The 23,022-nt window shown below is 45.0% G+C and overlaps 1 protein-coding gene across 1 annotated transcript in view; it reads right to left on the bottom strand.

Annotated features, from left to right (window-relative positions):
- Positions 1-23,022, bottom strand: part of LOC311226688 (actin-binding protein WASF3-like) — a gene marked incomplete at both ends in the record, with an annotated part of 98,727 nt that overhangs the window by 15,654 nt on the left and 60,051 nt on the right. The window contains 2 exon segments of the mRNA XM_084312102.1: positions 7,539-7,568; positions 7,571-7,672. Of these exon segments, the coding sequence (XP_084168228.1) occupies positions 7,539-7,568; positions 7,571-7,672 (132 nt within the window).

Here is a 23,022-nt window from a genome sequence, read left to right as displayed (position 1 = left end):
TGCCCGTCGCTTATCAATGACTCGTTTTCCAGTCAACATTGTCGAAGCGGATTGTTTTTTCATTTTGAAAAGCCCTCGTTTTCAAGGAAAATATAAATATTCCATGATAATCGCCCTTTACTGGAATATTCTAGAATACACAAAAACGTTGTAATTTTTCGGCCTATTTATGAATCGTTTTCAAATAAACGCTAGATTATCGATAGTATATGTGTACATATGCACGCTATATAGGCGATCTGAAAAATGTATTCTCTGATTTCCTCAAAGCGATCGCCCACACATAGGGCTGGGCGATATGACCAAAAACGTTATCGCGATAAAATTATAAAATTATTTTCATATAACTCGATATCGATAATTATCGTCGATATAATGTCTGTCAAGTTTAATTAACTTTTTATGCCCGGCGCCGATGGACGGGCTATTAATAGACTTATTTTTCTGCTGTGAATGTCTCGAGTTGATGTCGTCATCAGTCCGCGCACGTTAGCCAGAGCGAGCAGTACTGTGTATCCCATGACAATGTACTAGTAAATATCCCTAAAATACTCTGTTCCGCCACAATACATTGCAACGACGTCCACCGTATATCACACACTACTCTAACCGTGGCATCAGAATTCTCGCCACACACATACTCGGCACGTAAATATATAAAAACAGCGCCGTGCAAGCTAGTTAACCTAGCCAGCTTCGTTTACAAGCGATGTATTCCATGACAATGTACTAGTAAATATCCCTAAAATACTCTGTTCCGCCACAATACATTGCAACGACGTCCACCGTATATCACACACTACTATAACCGTGGCATCAGAATTCTCGCCACACACATACTCGGCACGTAAATATATAAAAACAGCGCCGTGCAAGCTAGTTAACCTAGCCAGCTTCGTTTACAAGCGATGTATTCCATGACAATGTACTAGTAAATATCCCTAAAATACTCTGTTCCGCCACAATACATTGCAACGACGTCCACCGTATATCACACACTACTATAACCGTGGCATCAGAATTCTCGCCACACACATACTCGGCACGTAAATATATTAAATAGCGCCATGCAAGCTAAGTATCCTAGCAGCCTTGAGTCCTGAGCTGTGGTGCGTAAGGACGTCATCACGTAACGTTGGTTGTTAGTGAGTGAGCTGAGCCGAGGCTGAACGGAGCCAAACTTGGAAAATCGATATATCGAAACTTTGCGACCACGTTTCATGTTTATTTCGAGGAAATAATTTATCGCAATATTTATCGTTATCGTTTTATCGCCCAGCCCTACCCACACACACACACATAGGGTGAACGCTGAGATCTCAGCGAATACAACTCTGATTATCCCAAGACTTGTAAAATAGATTCCTTACCTCAGATCAGATGTTCTCCAAAAAGATCAGGGGCGGTTTTTTCACATCTGAGTTCCTACAGGGGCTGCATACCAACGGGAGACTCGGTTGATTGGCTGTGTTATCACGGAACACACTCCAGGCTGCACTGGAATGCACAGACTGGAGTGTGTTCCGTGATAACACAGCCAATATTAACGAATACACTGAAATGGTGCTTGACTTTGTCTGTACTCTGGTAGAAGAAACAATCCCCTCTACCACAATTAGAATTTACCCAAATCAAAAGCCCTGGGTAGATAAATCCGTCCGTGAGGCTCTGAAAGTGCGCACCTCAGCCTACAACACCGGGCTTGTGACAGGCAACATGAATGAACACAAGACAGCGAGATACAACGTCAGGAGAGCAGTAATAGAGGCAAAACGGCGTTATAGGGATAACGTTGAACTTCAGTTTGAACAGGCTGACTCTAGAGGTATGTGGCAGGGCCTCAGAACGATGACAGATTACAAAGGCACCTCCCTCAAACTGAACAGTGACATCTCCTTAGCAAATGATCTCAATACCTTCTATGCAAGGTTTGAGGCTGTGAATAACAACACCAGCCTACAAACCACTGCAATGGAGGGGGGGGGGGGGGGGGGGCGCTGCTGATGGAGATTCAGTGTTCAGAATAACAGAACATGAGGTGAGGAGGACCTTTAAGAAAGTGAATATCAGGAAGGCAGCAGGACCGGACGGCATCCCCGGCCGCGTCCTAAAAGTCTGTGCCGACCAACTGGCCCCGGTATTCACTGACATATTTAACCTGTCCTTAGAACAGGCTGTCATCCCCACCTGTCTGAAGAAGTCCACCATCATCCCTGTACCCAAAAAATCTACGCCTGCTTGCCTCAACGACTACCGCCCTGTAGCTCTCACCTCCATAGCCATGAAGTGCTTTGAGAAGCTAGTGAAGGGCTACATCTGTTCCTCCCTCCCCATCAACCTGGACCCCCTGCAATTTGCATACTGCCCCAACAGGTCCACAGAGGACGCCATAGCCCATGTGCTGCACACAGCAGCATCACACCTGGACAAGAGGCAGGGGAACTATGTGAGAATGCTGTTCATCGACTACAGCTCAGCATTCAATACCATAGTCCCCTCCAAACTCATAGCCAAGCGCAGGGACCTGGGCTTGAACTATGACCTCCGCCAGTGGGTCTTGGACTTCCTGACGGGTAGACCCCAGGTGGTTTGTGCTTGCATTGGTGTATAACGCTAAACATTTAGTAAGGTGCATTTTCAATTATGTAGCCTATATTAGCCCGGAATGATTGAATGCCGTTATTTTGTTTGTTATTGTTTGTTGCATTAAAATTCATTAGCACCTGCTATAAACAATCCAGCCCCCCCGTAGCTCCCCCAATCCCAATTATCTGGCGCCGCTGCTGATGTGGAATATGCCATTGTGCCTACTGCATAACAGTCTAATATCGACTGTAATGAAATTGAAAGGTTATGAAGCCTATAGGACTATACATAATGCCATTAACCTAGGCATTTAATTGAATAGGGATTCAGATACCACAGATACAGCCTCGGGCAGCGCTATTATTTAAGAATACGTTGACTGTCTGTATACACCCAGCCTCGGGCAGCGCTATTTTAAGAATACGTTGACTGTATAAAAAAAAAGAAATTATAAAAAAAAATATTTTAATTTTTTAACCTTTAGGGGGCCTTGCGTTTAAATCTTGCACAGGGCCTCGCATTTCTTCCAGACGGCACTGTGTGTGTGTGCGTGCGTGCATGTGCGTGTGCGCGCGCGCGCGTGTGTGTGTGTGTGTGTGATGGCCTATCAATTACAGGGTAAAAAGACTTGATCTTGAGGGGTTTGTGAAAAGCCTAACGATGCATATAGACCACTATGGCCCATTCAACATCGATTATCTATCGTTCAGGATGTAGGAACGTTTTACTTTTTCATGCATACATTCATACGAAAATACTGTCTAGAATATAAATATGTTTTTATCGTTTTCTGCAGTAATTCCTAGAACGTGAGATATCTGGCATATAGATTATCAAATGCCGTTTGTTGCCGATCCACGCTATATTAAAAATTTCAACTGTAAATAGTCCTAAACGTTATGACTGATCATGCACGGATGAACGGAGGGGGGGGGGGGTCGTTTATAATTCCGTGATCGTCGTTAAATGCTTTATGTAGTATGGGTGATATATAGATCAGAGCAGTTTGCATGGATAATAATAAACAAACAGGCTGAAAGTAACGCCAACGTCCTCTTACCGTTGGGCGATGAGACTGGAGCAAAAAGATCAGAGTTATTTGATGGGGATCGAGTCGATCCATTTCCGGTTTGTATAATCATAATACATGGCCAAATCGTATGGATTATTGCGTTATGGCAGCGATCGCTACACATGGACGTGTGTCTACAGTCCCACAACAATATGCGAGTGGCCGGATGTATTTCGGAGACGCACCGATATCCAACCGTCCATTTCCGGTTTGGCAACTCGCCGATCATCCACCAGGGGGCAGTATTGAAGCGTTGCAGAGTTGTGCCGGCTCACACAGCATCAGACCAGGCTCCGTGAGGGAAATATGAATACCATGGCGAAAAAATTAAATATGATCAAAATAACGTTGTACGCCGTGGATTGGCAAAATTAGCATGAACTTGAAACACGTCGTACAACGTGAATGGCGCAGGATGTGTTAAGTGGTTGTAGCTACGGCTGTGGGGGTGCTGGAGACATGATCCAATAGACTTCTATACGCCTGAGTCTCCTGAACTCGGAGAGACCAATCCCAAGTCGATCGGCACTTTCTCGGCCGAGTCACTCTTCTGCATGTGCAGATTGATAAACCTAGATCCCAGTCAAACCTAGACAATCCAGAGAGACTCTGTGGGCAATCTGCGAAAGGCTGTCATCCACATCCATTAACCCCCCCCCCCCCCCGCTCATCTCCCATAATTTCAGAATACCAGAAGTGTTGCGGTGGTCTATGGCCCAATGCCATCCCCAGGGTGCATTGGCTACGATTGTCATTTATATAACCACCTGTTATTTGATTGCAATCACCGGTTGTTTGCCTGTGTGGAGGCATGGATGATGTAACGGTACTATGAATTCATCTCACTCCTTCAGGGGAAGTGGACGCAGAACTTGGGGAAAGGATTTAAGGGGTTTAGACGTGTTTCCACTAGGGATGTGCAGGACTGACCAAAACATCTTCGAATAGTCTACTGTTCTTAAGACCGAATATTAGAAAATTCGACCCCCCACCCCCAAAAAGATAAAAGAAATATAAATAAAAACACGAAATTGTTATTTTCTGTTTCAGTTAAATTCAGTTATTCTTTTTAATAGAATGGATCATTAAAGTCAAAGGGTATTGCACATAAATAGGCACTTCAGATAATCCTTCAGAACGTTGATCTGACTATCATCGTAGCCTATAATAACAGGATTGCATCAACCAGTTTTAATAAACAAACAGAAACAGTAGCATGTGCATCTTTTAGATCAATTAGGCTATGAAAATTAGGCTGCCTCTAAATATAAAAATGTATTTAAAAAAATATATTAAAATAAAAAAGAAATAATATATATATTTTCCGACTCTGACATGAAAATCGAATGTGGAGAGAGACTGGCACGACTATTCAAACATTCGAAAATTGGATCTCTAGTGTGAAGTAGTGGGGTCAGGGGTCAGCTCCTGTGATGGCTTCTGTTTGAAGTAGTGGGGTCAGGGGTCAGCTCCTCTGATGGCTTATGTTTGAAGTAGTGGGGTCAGGGGTCAGCTCCTCTGATGGCTTCTGTTTGAAGTAGTGGGGTCAGCTCCTCTGATGGCTTATGTTTGAAGTAGTGGGGTCAGGGGTCAGCTCCTCTGATGTTTGAAGTAGTGGGGTCAGGGGTCAGCTCCTCTGATGGCTTATGTTTGAAGTAGTGGGGTCAGGGGTCAGCTCCTCTGATGGCTTCTGTTTGAAGTAGTGGGGTCAGGGGTCAGCTCCTCTGATGGCTTCTGTTTGAAGTAGTGGGGTCAGGGGTCAGCTCCTCTGATGGCTTCTGTTTGAAGTAGTGGGGTCAGGGGTCAGCTCCTCTGATGGCTTATGTTTGAAGTAGTGGGGTCAGGGGTCAGCTCCTGTGATGGCTTCTGTTTGAAGTTGTGGGGTCAGGGGTCAGCTCCTCTGATGGCTTATGTTTGAAGTAGTGGGGTCAGGGGTCAGCTCCTCTGATGGCTTCTGTTTGAAGTTGTGGGGTCAGGTATCAGCTCCTCTGATGGCTTCTGTTTGAAGTAGTGGGGTCAGGGGTCAGCTCCTCTGATGGCTTATGTTTGAAGTAGTGGGGTCAGCTCCTCTGATGGCTTCTGTTTGAAGTAGTGGGGTCAGGGGTCAGCTCCTCTGATGGCTTATGTTTGAAGTAGTGGGGTCAGGGGTCAGGGGTAGTGGGGTCAGCTCCTCTGATGGCTTCTGTATCCTGAGCCGTACACTACACTAGTAGTGGGGTCAGGGGTCAGGGGTAGTGGGGTCAGCTCCTCTGATGGCTTCTGTATCCTGAGCCGTACACTACACTAGTAGTGGGGTCAGGGGTCAGGGTTAGTGGGGTCAGCTTCTTTGATGGCTTCTGTATCCTGAGCCGTACACTACACTAGTAGTGGGGTCAGGGTTAGTGGGGTCAGCTCCTCTGATGGCTTCTGTATCCTGAGCCGTACACTACACTAGTAGTGGGGTCAGGGTTAGTGGGGTCAGCTCCTCTGATGGCCTCTGTATCCTGAGCCGTACACTACACTCACCCCAGGAACCAACCACGGCAGCAAACATGTAACACTTATTTTATTATATTAAATCTAGCGTATATATATATATATATATATATATATATCCTTTCCCTAAAAGTTGCATTAAATACAATAGTCGAATAGCACTATAACTTTAACAGAGTCGCCTTCAAAATAAAAGCATGATAATGGTCACTGAATGACACCAGCTATCAGACTTTGATGCCCATCTTTTATTTCAAAGGCTACAACGCTAAACTGGAACTTAGTTTGCTGACGAACACCTTTGCTTGACGGAGTGCCATTTCTCAAAATACATCTCTCTCTGTCTGTCTGTCGGTTGGTTAATTGACCCCCCCCCCCCCCCCCCCCTCCACACACACACACACACACCCTCAAGTCTTTTCAATAAATAATCAGGTAAGCCATTAAAAAGGTGCAGGATATTTTGGAGCCTCTAACACACATACTGTACGTCTGCACACACACACACACACACACACACACACACACACACACACACACACACACACACACACACACACACACACACACACACACACACACACACACACACACACACAGATGGAGGGCTTTGAGAGCCAGTAGTTTCACCATTCTAGTACTCCTCTCCTCACTCACTCACTCACTCACTCACTCACTCACTCACTCACTCACTCATCACTCACTCACTCACTCACACTCACTCACTCACTCACTCACTCACACCTCCCTCCCTCCCTCCTCCCCTCCCTCCCTCCCTCCCTCCTCCCCTCCTCCCTCCCTACTAGGGTGGGAATCACCAGAGGCCTCACGATACTTGAGTCACGATACAATATTATCATGATACTCTGAGTCACGATACGAATAGTATTGCGATACTAAATATATTGCGATAAGCTGAGTATTGCGATATTAATATTGCGATATATTGCGATTTATTACCTTTATTCAACTGCAAAGTAAAACTTTGTCAACATGTTTTTATCTAATAAAATTATGTTTTTTTCATCTCACTTCAATAATTTTTATTGCAGAACATGGTATTTTCTCAAGCAGACAGATGTCAACACTGTAATCTGTGTTGCATGTACCTGACAAAACCGAACTGTTTGTATTACAGTCATATTCCAACTTAACTGAATGCACATGTGTGCGTGTGGACTACTGTACTATTACAGGTATTGAAATGAACAATGCAACTTCCTTATACACATTTATAAAAAAAAAATTATAATTAAATATCGATACTTAGTATCGCGATACTACTACATGTCAATATTTTTCTTCCCCCGCCCCCCTCCCTCCTCCCTCCCCCTCCCCCCATCCCCCCCTCCCACCTTCGTCCATCCCCCCCCCCGCCCCCCCCCCCCCCTCCCTCCTCTCCTACCTTCTTCCACAGTGGAGTCCAGCTGTGTGACTTCACAGCCAGAAGGTCCACTCTGTCCTGCAGTCGCGTCATCCTCAGGTAGAAGCTGTTGGCCTCGTTAAACAGCTCCCCGAAGATATCCTCGCATGGCGAACCTGCAGGGGGCGCCACACACAACACAAACACACACATTTACACACACACACAGACACACACACACACAGAGAGAGACACGCACAGACACAGACACACAGACACACACAGACACACACACACGCACACACACGCACACAGACACACGCACACACACACACACACACACACAGAGAAAGAGAGAGAGAGAGAGAGAGAGAGAGAGAGAGAGGAGAGAGAGAGAGAGAGAGAGAGAGAGAGAGAGAGAGAGAGATAGGTTTATTTGTCAGAAACAAATATACATACCAGGGCATACAGTGAATGCGGGTGGTCATGGCCGCATTGATTGTGCAAAATACAATAATAAAATAGAATAAAAATAGGCATCGAAAAAATAAAATAGAGAATAAAATAGATAAGACACAATATATGCATGGTAAAAAAAAAAGACATGCAGACTTCCGTTTGTGACGTTCTGGTGAGCAGCCACATGAAAGAGCTCCCGGTCATTGAATATCAAAAAAAGAAAGTAAAACAATTCCTCGTCGCAGTGCGCCGCAACCGGCTCCGGGCTCGGCTAGGAAGGTCTGGGGGCAGGGTTTCCGTTAGAAAAAATTGTTGCCGGTCTCCCGTGACCTGCAAGATTTCAACTACGGACAAATGAGATTAATTCCGGTCATAGTTTATTGAGCTTTAAAACAATTGATAGGCAGGCTCATGTCATCCTCAAGGCATGTAGATTTATAATATTATTACTTAAAACTAGGCTACTTTTGCGTATACAGTCATTAATATATTCCAAATAAAATAAGTCCCTCGATACTCCGTCTCCGTGCTGCTGCTGACTTGAAATAAAATAGACCGCGTATGTGGCAGTCGGTCCGACACTAAAGAGCAGTCTGTTATAATCACATTTTTATGAGCTAACGAATTCCGTTATATTGGACATTTGTATTAATTATATCAAGCGAAGAACTGAGAAAGCAGAGAGACTGCAACATTATCGTGGTTTGCGTGACTACTCTCTCCACCTCAATGTCACGCGGTCGAAAAGGGCGCTTGTCTATTGGACAGTGGAAATGTGTGTGTGGCTGCGATCCTGTGTGTGCGCGCGCGCGTGTGTGTGTGTCTGTGTGTGTACTGCGGAGCCCAGATCAGCGGAGCCGAGTTTTGACATGGCATTGATCCATTGTTCTATTGAAGCACATTACCTACCACCATCCTCTCGCTAAACAACTTGTAGACCACGGTGTTTTGTGCCCACAAGTAGCCGTTTTAATAATATAATAAGCCGCGCGCCTCGGTAATAATAATAAGCCGCGTTTTTTCTTCCTTCTTCCCAAGATGCACAGACATAGATAGATAGATAGAGAGAGAGAGAGAGAGAGATAGATAGATAGATAGAGAGATTAGATGCAGTGTGCTTGTTTTGCAGTGAGTGCTGCGAGCAGTAATAATAATAATCACTTCCTATATTTGGTTCGCGTTTGGTCCGATGAAGCGAACCGAGACCTACGTTTTTAAAGCTCTCGCTGACAACGTCGTTGTCATTATTAGAAGCAACGAGGAAACAAATGTAATGATCGTTTCGTTCATCGCATAGGCTATTTAATTTTAGCCTATTTTAATACAATTCAAATAATCAAATTGTGCTTAGACTCAGGGAATTATTTTCACCGGACATTAAGACCGGAGAAATTAAATATGTCGGACTTCAGGAGATTTTGCCGGACAAATACCGGTAATTACCGGCTAACGGAAACGCTGTCTGGGGGCGAAGGTGGCACGTGGCTCCGGCCGCGTGCTGTACAGCACCTCTGGCTGGAATTCGACACTTCTCGGGGGCCATGGAACAGTGCTCACTGCGCCTTCTCTCCGCCCCCCCCCCCCCCCCCCCCCCTCACGGGTTGCGTCGAGGGACGGGGCCCCCCGCCTCCGGCGTGACTGTCAACCGGGTCGGACTGTCCTCAGTCCGCGCCCGACCGCGTCACGTCGCCCGGGCGGGGATCGGCTCTCGTAACATGGGAATTTGCGGAGGAGGATGTAAGACACGCTTCCCCACCGCTCCTGAGTGTGTGACTAAACTTATATACTATACTCCTATCAAACTGAAAACATATGTTGAGTAGGTGTTTGAACAGTCATTTAAACCGAACTTGATGAAATATTATTGATATCAGTGCTGAAATATAACTTATAATGCCGAATACTCGAAAAGGAGGCCCGCCACCAGACGCCACGAAGGCCGGCGACGAAACCGGGATCCTAACTGTGGGACTACTACAAGCCATGATGGGCTCTCTTAAGACTGATATCTTTGCTAAAATCGACTCCCTTTCAAACTCTCTCAGATCGGAGATGCTGTCAGTCAAAGACGAGCTAAAGAAGTCGATTGAGAAAGTACAAAACAAACTCGATACGCAAGGAGAGGTTATATCGGAGTTGGAACGCGGCGCCACCGATAACAGCACCAGCATTTGTGAATTGGAAACCACCGTTGGCTCCCTGGTGACTAGGGTAGAATACCTAGACAACAGATGCGAAGATATGGAGAGCAGAATGCGGAGAAACAACATCCGTCTGCTAGGTGTACCAGGGGGAGCAGAGGGTCCACGACCAACAGAGTACATAGCCGGGCTGATCCAAAAGCTTCTCGGCCTGGAGGAGAAGCCGATATTGGACCGGGCTCACCGCACCCTGCGGAGCCACCCCTGAGAAGGAGAGCCCCCAAGACCGTTTGTCATCAGGGTACACTTCTTTCACGTACGCAACGATATGATGCAGCAAGCGGGGAAAAGGTCTCCCCTGCTCCTCGATGGGAAAAGGATCTCTATCTTCGCGGATTACACAACGGCAGTAGCTAAGAAACGAGCTAGCTTTGGAGAGGTGAAACGCCTGCTGCGAACCTGCCTTGGAGTGAAGTATGGACTTGTTTATCCTGCAGTTCTGAGGATAACTCTGCCGGACAACTCGACACACAGATTCGAAGACTCAGCTTTGGCAACCGACTTCACCCAAAACTATCTGAAAACGGTGACTGTGCCTAAATAACCAAAAGATCGCATAGCTGGTTATATTGGCAGGTTAGCCGACAAAGCTATCTAGTAAGCTAGCTGGCTGTGTTAGCTGTATAACTGAGCCAGTTAACCTAGAATGGACTATCGATGACACTCGGAAACTGTTAAACTTTCACTTCTTGTCCTGGTGGGTGAGTAGGCTACATAAACACGAACACTATATAACCTATCTTGTGTGCCATCCACAATAAGCATACAACCTTATAATTGTTTACCACCAGTAGCCTACTTAGCCGACAGGCTAAATAACATGGCAGCGTTAGCTGTTTGGCTGAGGTAGTTAGCCTAGCAGAAGCAACAGATAACACAAACTGTTGCTTCGGTACTCTCACTTTTATTTTTTTATTTTTACTTTTTCTCCTCTCTTACCTTTGTCGGGGAGTAAACTACACAACTGACTGTTGCTGTAACGTGTCCCTCAACGTAGATAGGTGATGTAACACATATCCTCTGTTTCACCCACAGTAAATATAACATTACTTAGGCCCTTCTAAGTTATATTTTCTAACATGTTATGGCACCAAACGAGACTCTGGCAGTTAACCCTTAGAAGTCTAACCTAAATAGCTCCTCCTCCTGAGAATTTCCCCCTTTTTTTTTGTTACATAATATAAAATTACAGGTTCATACCTTCAAAATAAGCCATCAATTGTCAAATTTGAGACGATAGTTTTCAATCAATGTCCTATCAAACATTCTGGTAAAATCCTAACACCTTTTCAGTATAGGACTTTGAACTAGATCCAAGTTCATTCAGCTATCTGATGAGAGAACTACACTCCCAGAATTCAATGTGATCATTGTCACTAGCACCATTTCACACCTGAGCAAAGGCCCAGTCATTCCTTTGTTATTCCAGTGAATGGACCCAGCAGGAGGCCTAGCCTGTGTGTGTGTTTCTGTGTGTGTGTGTGTCTGTGTCTGTATCTACAGTACTGTACCATATCAAAAAAAAATAAGCAAACTAGACTAGATGTAAATGTAATGTGTAAATGTGTAAATGTAAATGTGTGTGTGTGTCTGTCTGTCTGTGTATGTGTGTGTGTGTATGTGTGTGTGTGTGTCTGTGAAACATGTCTTGTACTCATTTACCTCACTAAATACAGCAATGTGTAACTGTAGATTTCAAGAGAGAGAGATAGAGAGAGAGAGAGAGAGAGAGAGAGAGAGAGAGAGAGAGAGAGAGAGAGAGAGAGAGAGACGACGTCATCTTTCCTTCACAAAGCGCCTCGGTATACTCGTTCAGGAGTTTCTGTTGCACATAGAAGCAGACTCGACACAAGTTTCGTCTCGACGCTGCCTCTCCCTATATCTCTCTCTGAATATGCACTATTGTATCAGTACAGTAAAGAATACACGTGTAAAAAAAAAATCATGTTAAAAAAAAAGATTGAATGGGATTCAAACTCGTCAAGAACGGACCGCAGGAGCGCAGAACCGCTGCTCTGCCAGGTGGGCTGAAGCGCCGAATGAAAATCATGGAACAGTAACAGGCCACCTCTCTACTCTAGACTAGAGAGCTGTCATCACCGTGAATGAATGAACTGCGAACTGCAGGACTATTATTATCAACGACAGACAGTGAGAAACACAACCCCCCCCCCCTCTCGCGCTGAAGAATATGCATATTAGATCACTCAGTGATTAACACCTATGCGCTGTGTGTATGTCATAAATGTATAGATGTAGCAGTACTGTCTATCTGTATGTCATGTATGTCATATATGTTACAATGAATTGAAAATGGGGGACCCTGATGTAAACAAGACGAAAGTCTTTCTCTGGTCTGCATCCCCTTAACAATTGTATGTATTGAGCTGTACTGTACTGTACCCATTCTGCAATCTGTTAATAAAGTTTTCATTCATTCATTCATTCATTCATTCATATATAGCTATATAATAGTATAGTAATAGAGAGAGAGAGAGAGAGAGAGAGAGAGAGAGAGAGAGAGAGAGAGAGATACATTTATAATAATTATATTATTAATTAGTTTTTTACACACACACACACACACACACACACACACTAATAACATGATCATAACCAAACCAATTTCAAATGTATCATCAAGTACAAAATAGATTTGATCGTAATATTTATGAAAATGCATGTTTTTTCACACTACAGGAGGAGTATGTAACAGTATGATAACATAATCGAACATTCTAGAACCTTAACCTTAACCATGCCTAACCTTAACCGGCGAAAGAATACACGTGTAAAAAAAAAAATCACGTTAAAAATTTTTTTTTGATGGGATTCGAACTCGTCAAAAACGGACCGCAGTAGCGCGGGACCGCTGCTCTGCAAGGTGAGCTGAAGCGCCGAATGAAAATCATGGAACAGTAACAGGCCACCTCTCTACTCTAGACTAGAGAGCTGTCATCACCGTGAATGAATGAACTGCGAACTGCAGGACTATTATTATCAACGACAGACAGTGAGAAACACAACCCCCCCCCCCCCCTCTCGCGCTGAAGAATATGCATATTAGATCACTCAGTGATTAACACCTATGCGCTGTGTGTGTGTGCGCGCGTGCATGTACGTGACGCGTTGTAGTTTCGGGGGAATACAGGGATATTTAGAACTATACAATTGAGCAAGAATTAAACATATTTACAAGTCGTATTATGTTTAGCAAGTAAGGATACATATAGATTACACTATTATGCACTCGAAATTGTCTTTGTGCTATTTTTACAGATTTTTGAAAAACGGGACTTCCTGAGCATTTGTGAGAGATTCTAATTCTTTTGTTCTCCGCCCACGGGAGCAATAGGCCCCGTTGACTTCTAAGGGTTAATCAGTTGACTTCTGAGTGTCAACAAATGATTGTAAAAAAAAAAAGAAAAAAGAAGAAGGTGAAATGTATATGTTTTTTGTATATGTTTTTTTATATTTTTATATATATATATATATATATATATATATATATATATATATATATTAGTGCTGTCAAACGATTAAAATATTTAACTCGATTAATCGCATGATTGTCCATAGTTAACTCGTGATTAATCGCAAATTAATCGCTTTTTTTTTGTTTTTACCTTAAACAGATCTTTTTCAAGTTCCAAGTTTTAATACTCTTATCAACATGCGAGTCAACAAATGCTTGCTTTGTGCAGCCATTTAACACAAAAGGATGACCCTCATGCATTGCAAATTTGCATAAAATTCAAAACAGAGTGATGCACAAAATAACTTAAAAGAAAATAATAATTTAAAACAATGAATAAAGTGTGCATGAAATAATAGGGGAAAGAAAACGTTAGGAACTTGTTACATTCACACACACAAGGGCTGATTAATCACCCCCCCCCCTCTCTCCCTCACACACACACTCTCCCAGCTCTTTTTCTCTTTTGCCTCTTCCTCATCTCTCTCACCCCCCTCTCTCTCTATATCTCACACACACACACACACACACACACACACACACACACACACACACACACACACACACACACACACACACACACACACACACACACACACACACACACTTCAGAAACAAACATAGTATCAATGAGAGCGTCAATAATACACCTGAGTGAAGTCTAGTAAAAAAAAAAAAAAAATTTTTTTTAGTTAATCTTGAGTTAAACAAATTTGTGGCATTAATAGAATCGGGAGTTAACGCGATATTAACGCGATATATTTGACAGCCTTAATATATATATATATATATACATTTTCACACGTTTATTTTGAAGGCTAAACAGCTCTCTAAAAAGCTTACTATTCTATGTGGACATAAGCCATATGTACTGTAGTGCCAATGCTAAGCCATATGTACTGTGATTTTTGTTTGATGTTCATGTTTGATTATTCTTGTACCAACGGTCACACACCTCAGGTAGTATAGAGTAGAGGTAAAGGAAATATGATTCCTGACAGCGATGTGGACATATTTCGAGCTCGAAAAGGAAGCAACTTAGTAAGGGTTAAGGGTTGCCCGAGTGGTCGACTCAGGCATATTATGGGTGGGGTAATCTCTCTCTCTGTACTATGGTACCAACCAATTTTTTTATTTTTTTCTTATTTCTGTATCGTTACACCATGCCATCCAGATCTTTACAACAGTCTCAGGGAAGGCGGTTAGGTGGCCGAGCGGAGATTGCGTTCGTCACCAGCCCCGGAGCTGAGCTGGATTTGCCTGTTCGAATCCAGCTCACAGCTCCGGGGTTGTCACCAGCTTGGCTGGCCGTCTGCACTAATACAATTGGCTGTATCAGAGGGTGGGAGAAGCTGGCGGGGTGGGTCCGGGTCGTTGTAAACAGCAACTCCTACAGTTCGGTCGGGGCGCCTGCTAAGCGCGGATTGGACGTGAGGGGGATAGTGTGGTCCTCCCACACGCTACGCCCTCTCGATGAGAATCCGCGCTGCCAGGTGAAAAGAAGCGGTGATTGGCTGGACGTGTGTCGGAGGAAGCACGTGGTAGCCTCCACTCTCCCAGATGATCTGACTGTGGGGGGTAAGTGCGCAGCGACCAGGAAGGGGATTGGGAATTGGCATACGACTAACATTGGGATGGGAGAAAATCGGAGGAAAAATGGAGGGGGAAAAAGACCAAAAAAAAAATAAAAATAAAAAACAGTCTCAGGGAGACAAAAGAACTAATGCAAAATGGCAGATACCTTAATTGAATATATTTCATGGAACTGCAGAGGCCTTCAAAAGCTTACTAAAGTAAAACAAGTTATGAACAGGATAAAACAACTAAAAGCCAAGATAGTGTTTTTACAGGAGTCACACCTACTAGCGAACGACACACCTAAAATACAACGGAGGTGGCCAGGACAGGTCTTCTCAACCTCATACTCTACCAATGCTAAAGGTGTAATGACACTAATACACAGGTCTATTCCATTCCAAATCAAAGAGGTGATAAAGGATCCTAACGGTAGATTATTGATTATACGAGGTCGCCTTCTCTCTGAACACCTCAATTTAATCAACGTATATGGACCAAATAATGATGACGTTAACTTTTATAATAATCTATTTCTAAAAATATCAACACTACCAGGCAAATATATTATCGCTGGGGACTTTAACTGCACCCTCGACCCAAAGGAAGATAGATCATTCGGAGTGGATAACACCCACACAGGATGCAGGAAAACATTACACTATTTTATAAAAGAGCTGAACCTACTGGATATATGGAGGCACCTAAATCCATCAAAGAAATAATTTTCCTGCTAATGGAGTAGATAAAAAAGTTACTCCAGAATAGATTACTTCCTGATATCAGCAGAACTACTATCTAACATTAGAGGCTGTAAACACAACAGCATAGTCATATCAGACCATGCAGCTGTGTCTATGGTATATGTGGAACCAAAACTGATACACAAATCTCATAAATGGAGATTTCAAACAAAATGGATGAAAGATCCAAAGTTAAAAACATTTTTGGGAGAACAAATTGATATATACTTTGAAATTAATACGACTCAAACGTCGGCCACAATTCGATGGGAAGCCTTCAAGGCATATATTAGAGGTCAAATTATAAGCGACACAAGTAGAATGACAAGAGAAAGAATGAAAGAAATTAGAGATCTGGAATCCAAAATCAAAATGTTTGAGAATGAAAGGTTTCAGAAAGGACAGAACGAACATCTCATTTCAAAACAATTATTAATACTTAGAACTCAATACAACGAGATAACATACGATAAAGCTGCTGAAAATGTGATGAGGCTAAAACAGAATTATTACGACCAAGGAGAAAAACCTGGTAGACTCCTTGCATGGCGCATCAAACAACAGCAGACTGAGAGGACAATCACTAACATAGAGGATGGAAATGGAAATAATATAATCGATCCATTAGAGATTAACACAACATTTAAAACCTTTTATGAAAAACTATATAGCTCAGAATATAACATTAGGGAAGATACACAAACAAAATTTCTTGATAACCTTGATTGATTGATTGAAAACTTTATTAACAGATTGCAGAATGGGTACAGTACAGTACAGCTAAATACATACAATTGTTAAGGGGATGCAGACCAGAGAAAGACTTTCGTCTTGTTTACATCAGGGTCCCCCATTTTCAATTCATCGTTAACATCCCCAAAATTTCTGAAGAAAGAAAGAAAACCCTGGACGAACAATTAAACATAACAGAGATATCAGAGGCCATAGGAGCATTAAAATCTGGAAAAACAGCGGGACAAGACGGCCTCTCAATTGACTTATATAAACATTTTAAAGATAATTAGTGACCCCCCTTTTTGAAATGTACCTAGAATCCTTTGCTAATGGCTATTTACCCGCATCAATGAAAGAGGCCCTGATTATTCTGCTCCCAAAACCAGGCAAAACCAATACTAAATGCGAGAACCTCCATCCTATAAGTTTGATAAACAACAACACCAAAATTCTTAGTAAAATCTTGGCCAAAAGAATAGAGGACGTGCTCCCAGAGATAGTGGGAGACGATCAAAATGGATTCATAAAAGGGAGACAGGGATTTCACAATGTCAGACGGGTCTTCAACATCCTATACAACCAAAAAGGAGAGATGGACACGGGTCTTCTCTCGCTCGACGCGGAGAAGGCCTTCGATAGGGTTGAATGGGCCTATCTTTTTGATGTTATTGATCGATTTGGATTTGGAAATTACTTTTGTAACTGGATCAAATTACTACACCTAAACTCTGTAGCTGAGGTACTAACAAACGAAGTGACATCTAAACCCTTTAATATCACCAGGGGTTGCCCGCAAGGCTCGCCTTTATCACCGCTTTTGTTCATTTAGCTATCGAACCGCTAGCAATAGCAATCAGGGCTAACAGACAGCTACATGGGATTGAAATCGGTAATAACGATCACAGAATAGCCCTTTTTGCGGACGATGTCATTTTGTTCCTAAAAAACCTAGACACATCGATACCCGCACTGCTTGATATAATTGATCAGTTCGGTAGTATCTCCGGATATAAACTGAACGCCTCAAAATCATCACTTATGCTGCTTAATGACAATGAGAGACAAACCGCTGACCAACAAGAATTCCCTTTCAAGCTCTCGAACAGTTTCACATATTTGGGCATCAAAATAATACCACAAATAGAAAATATAGCATCTATAAATTATGAACCTATGATAGACTCTGTATTCAAATCCATAGATAGATGGATGTTCTTGCCCATCTATATGATAGGGAGGATAAACATACTAAAGATGTCCATACTACCAAAGTTCCTATACTTATTTCAAAACATCCCTTTGGCACCACCGGTAGGAATGTTCGGAAAGATTGCGTCTCTCATCTCAAAATGTATATGGCGTAAGAAGTGTCCTAGAGTCCGCCTATCTCTATTGTACCTTCCATTTGATGCAGGGGGGTTGACTTGTCCTAACCTTCATTGGTATTACCTGGCTGCACAATTGAGAACGTAAGGTTATGTATATAACCAAGTTCTATGAATTATGGTGACGCTCAGCGTCATTCTGCACGCACTTCACTTCGTGCACAAGCACTGAATAAAAAATTCCACAATGTACCTTTACATCCCAACATTCGTCTGACCACACCCCTATCCGCTTACCTTCATAAGCAGGTGTGTGGTCACCTACTCGCCTCCTTCCCAAACTTTCACCACAAGGCGAGATTAAGGGCCGCAGCGGCGTCCTGACGCTGAACGTCACCATAATTCATAGAACTTGATTATATACATAACCTTACGCTCTATTTCATTATGGCTGCCGCTCAGCATCATTCTGCATAAGAGGAGCTGAGCGGGAGCCAAAGCTCGACAAATGTACCCCGCTGAGGCCCCCCACAACCATCAGACCGGGGAGGACCGAGCCCCCCGACCCTCCCTAATGGAGGGATACCCTCCCTATTGGAGGACGGGAGGGAGACGGATCCGACCGTGCGAAGAGGAACTCAGACCGTGGCTTGACCCCACAACTACGCACACGCACAACCCGCATGCCACCAGGGAACGAACGGAAGGAACAACCCTCGTTACTGCCCCCAAAATCACGGAGTCAGGAGCAAACTCAACCCCGTGGCAAGGCCGTAGCAGCGGAGCGCGAAGGAAGACCCAGACCCACTGAAGGGACTGGATCCCCTGGAAAAAGGGGGCCCGGAGAGGTCAATGACGCCAGGCATCAAGACCCCACCAGGCGGTCACTTAGTGACACTGCCCCCCACATCGCCAGCGTATTCGGACAGGGCCCCTCCAAGAGCGGGCCCTTTCCCCCCATTAGTACACCGCCTGGCACACTGACCCTGCAACACAGGCAGTCAGCATGGCCGTAAAGCATTCAAAAGGTTAACCAACGGAAGCAGGCAGCGCACCGGGGAAACCAGGCAGCAGGCTGTAGACCCGAGCCTGGAGCACTGCGGACGAGACAGGCGCCAAAGGGGTCAACTGAAAACAGCCTCCCCGGCGGAAGGGGCGTATGCTGGCGTTGTTGAGCACCATGACAAAGCCTCCATCAAAAAACCCCCAGCCAGAGGGGTCGAGGCAGAGAAGGCTGACACGATTGGCAGACGTCATGAACATGCAGGGGCACACTCAACCGGGTAACCCGGGAGTTGACTATGCTCCAACACACCAGGGAATCAACCACCCTCTCGGTACACAAACGGTGGTTGTTCCTATAACCCCTCAAGAAAAAACTCCAAAACACACCTGCGGGTATACACCAGCTATACCGCAGTACAAGTGTTTCAGTTTCCAAAAAGGGTTATCCCAGGCCTACGGTTTCAACGAAACATTACTTCGGACCGGGCCTGGCGGCTCGGGAAGCACACAGGGTTACCAGAGGAGGTCCAGAAGACCACCCCAACAGCCCCCTCTCCGCCATGCGTGAGAGAGGAGCGAAAGAAAGGATAACCAGCCCCTTATAATAGTGCCAGGTACAACATTTACCCAACAAAGGGTCTCCACAATGCCTAACCCTGTGACACCCGGGCCGACCCGGCATTTTTCCCCCTGAAAAAAGCCCAAGTCCCTCAGGGTACCAGAACAGCAGATCTGCATCCCCGGCGGACAACGGGTTAACTGACCTGGACCAGCGTGACCAGAACCAGTCCCGTGTCCTAACCACGCAGACATGCCTACTCCAGGAGAAGGGGCAGATATGCGTGTTGATCTAAAACATGAAAAGAGGGCGCCACCCAGACGGTCCTGTTTATACCGCGCTCGGTGGCCCACCCCAAGGGCGTGAGACCCCTCTACCTATGTTCTGATCTATTCCGTTAACATCCCCCAGATTTGAACGAGAATCCGTCGAGACCCAGTAACAGGCTCTCGGAAGAGGAAAAAATCCCCCATCCCAGTTGCTTTAAAAACGCTGTTTTAATAACAAGTAACCAAGGCGTACTAGCCACCCGCATGATTCTTAACAGAAACACCCCGAGCCAGCACTATGTATGCGTCGGGACCCAAAACATATCAATGGACACTCTAACCAGACCCCACATTGATCCTTCAAGGCGCCTGGGAGAACGACAAAAAGGTTGTCGTGCTTCATATTCTCCACTCTTTTTTATTAAAAAAGAAAGAAACACCGACTGACATGAATCCCACGTGACGCAGCCGAGGGATTTTTTTTTTTTTTACATCCCGTCCCCCTCACCACAGAGAAGAGACGGCACTCCTCAGAGAGACTTCCCACGTGAGCCATAGATTGAAAAGTCACGGTAACATTTGAGTCATGTGACCAACCGACTCAAGTTACGTGTATATCGAGCGTAGTAGAACAGTAAGTTCTTACGCTCTGCCCCGACAACTTGATAACAACAGACCCTACATACGGGTCTAAACTCACGGAAGCCATCGTCCAATAGCAACGTGCCTAGTGACGTGTGCTATGACGGGGGGAAACCCAAGACTCAAACGCCTGTGATGGGTGCAGAGTCTGGGAAACCCTTTCCCCCCCCCCTCCTTGCCAAGCCGCCTAACAGCTTGGCCCTGACTGAACGAAAAAAGAGTCCAATAAACCCCCTGACCAATCAGAAGAGGGAAGGAGGGGGTTATCCGGCACCCCCTCACAAGCCCAACCCTTGCATACGACAACAATAGCCATATGATACCTTTAGTAGCAATGCTAATGAATAGCGCAAGCTAATACAATGCACGCTAACCACAGACACATCTGTGAACAGGGTTTATAGCAAGACCAAGTTGTGTGTGTGTGTGAATCCGACACCTGCATCCATGTTGTAACACAGAAAAAATTGATAGAGAGAGAGAGCGGCCGAGCCGCGGTACGTTTTCATACGAGCATTACTGCAAACCAACACAATAGTGTCGCAGCTCAATATCACTGTTTAAGCAACAGAGCACACAACTAACCTCTACCTTTATGTGGAGATTCAGGTCGAGGCAGAAAAAAACCTTTTTCAACCGAGTGTAGGCTGCAGGCCTTGCTTAAGCTCTAACATGAATGTAACATCTAGCCCTCCTATCAACCCATATTAGCGAAAGATTCACACGTTGCAACCCCATCATATGTTTGGTGAATAAACACACAGTTTGTTAACAAAAAATACAGTCCCCCTTTAGAGGGGACTCTTTATTTTCGAACAAAATCATAGAGGGGCCGGGAAGGGAAACAGGGGGGGACCACAGAGGGAAAAAGTCACTGAAGTCTTAGCGACACCTGCCACGAGCCGCTCGGGGCTTCCCACCCCGTGGAGCCCCGGAGGGAAGGTAAACGATCGTCGGCTGGTCTCGACGATCCCTACCTTCACCTCTGGGCGTAGATGGGCCGGCTGCAGTGGCGGAGGCGACCTCTCTCCTCCTGGCCTTCTTCGCCGAAGGTCCAGCAGTGGCGGTGGTAGCAGCGGCGGCCACGGCGGAGGAACCTCGATGACGCGGCAGCCGTCTGACTCCACCGGCGACATCGGGCAGGGGGAATTGAGGCTGGAGCACGGAGCGCTCCTCCAGCATCTCCCTGCAGGTTGAGGTCATCAGCTGCAGTGCCGACCCGAATAGTCCAGCCTCGGAGAGGGGTGCCGTCAGAAGGGGAGTCCTCTTCTTCTCCGGCACACGCGCCTGCTCCAGCCAAAGGTGGCGCTGGATCAGAGTGGCCAGGGCGCGCACTTTCCCAGCGGCTATAGCCTGCGGCTGAATCAGATGCAGGATGGCTCCTGCCGACTGAGCAAGCTGATCATGCTGTAAATCAGTCAGCTCCGTGCCGCCCGTCAATATCCCGGACATGAATCTCGCCAGCTGCGCGATGTTAGAAGTGGCAGCTAGAGATTGTGTTCCGGAGATAAATGACTGGTCGCTCCAAAATGCCAACCGCCTCGCCGATTTCCCTTGGGAAACCGGCTTCCGTAACGGCTCCCACACCACCTCAAGACAAAGGAGCGCCGCCATCGGCCTATCAAGCCGTGGCACGCCCTCCTTCATGCCGTCTACCAAACCCGCCACCCGCGTGACTTGCACATAGGCGGGAGTAAGGCCCATGATGTGGGAGACCACCTGGCCCTGACGGACATAGGCCGCCATTGAGGGGAAAAATGGGTAGACAACGTCCACCCCTCTCACCGGGCGACGTTGCCATAGATGACCTATGAGATCATCAGGGACAGGAACAGGCAGTGGATGGAAGTGGAAGCATACCCAATGCAACTACCACTACATGTATACATGTATTCAGCTGAGCCAAAATATTTAAGAAAACATACTACACACCCCATAGTGCTTAACATGATCAATGTATGGTATGAGGTAAAGAAATGTATGAAAATAAACAACTCCATGTCGCAATTCAGCCCAATCTCGGGAAACGACTCATTTAAACCAGGCAAACTGGATGCCGGATTCAAACTATGGACAAAAGAAGGAATAAGTAAAATATCTGACCTTTACAAAGAGGGGGTCTTGATGTATTTTGAGGAACTATCAATAAAATACAGCATCCCAAGGAAGCATTTCTTTAAATACTTGCAACTGAGAAGTTTCATTTCCTCTCTGCAAAACCAATCACTGGTAATTCCTACACTTTCATCTTTAGAAAAAAATATCATCAAGAACTGCAATAGCAAAGGCCTGTTATCAATGTTCTATAACTGGCTTGTATCTGGTTCAGATGAGACGTCAATATCTAGATTGGAGGCATGGAGGCTGGACTTGGGAGAGGAGATCTCAAACGAGGACTGGAACAGAGCATGCGAGGAGGCTCAGACACAAACAGCCAACACTAGCTTAAAACTACTTCAATACAAATGGCTGATGCGGACTTATATAACCCCTGTCAAACTGAATAAATACAACAGCAACACACCAGACAGTTGCTTT

Source organism: Notolepis coatsorum, assembly GCF_963971535.1.
Source record: "Notolepis coatsorum genome assembly, chromosome: 4".
NCBI lineage: Eukaryota > Metazoa > Chordata > Actinopteri > Aulopiformes > Paralepididae > Notolepis > Notolepis coatsorum.
The sequence above is the reverse complement of the archived record's forward strand: the minus strand, read 5'-3'. Positions and strand labels throughout refer to the sequence as shown.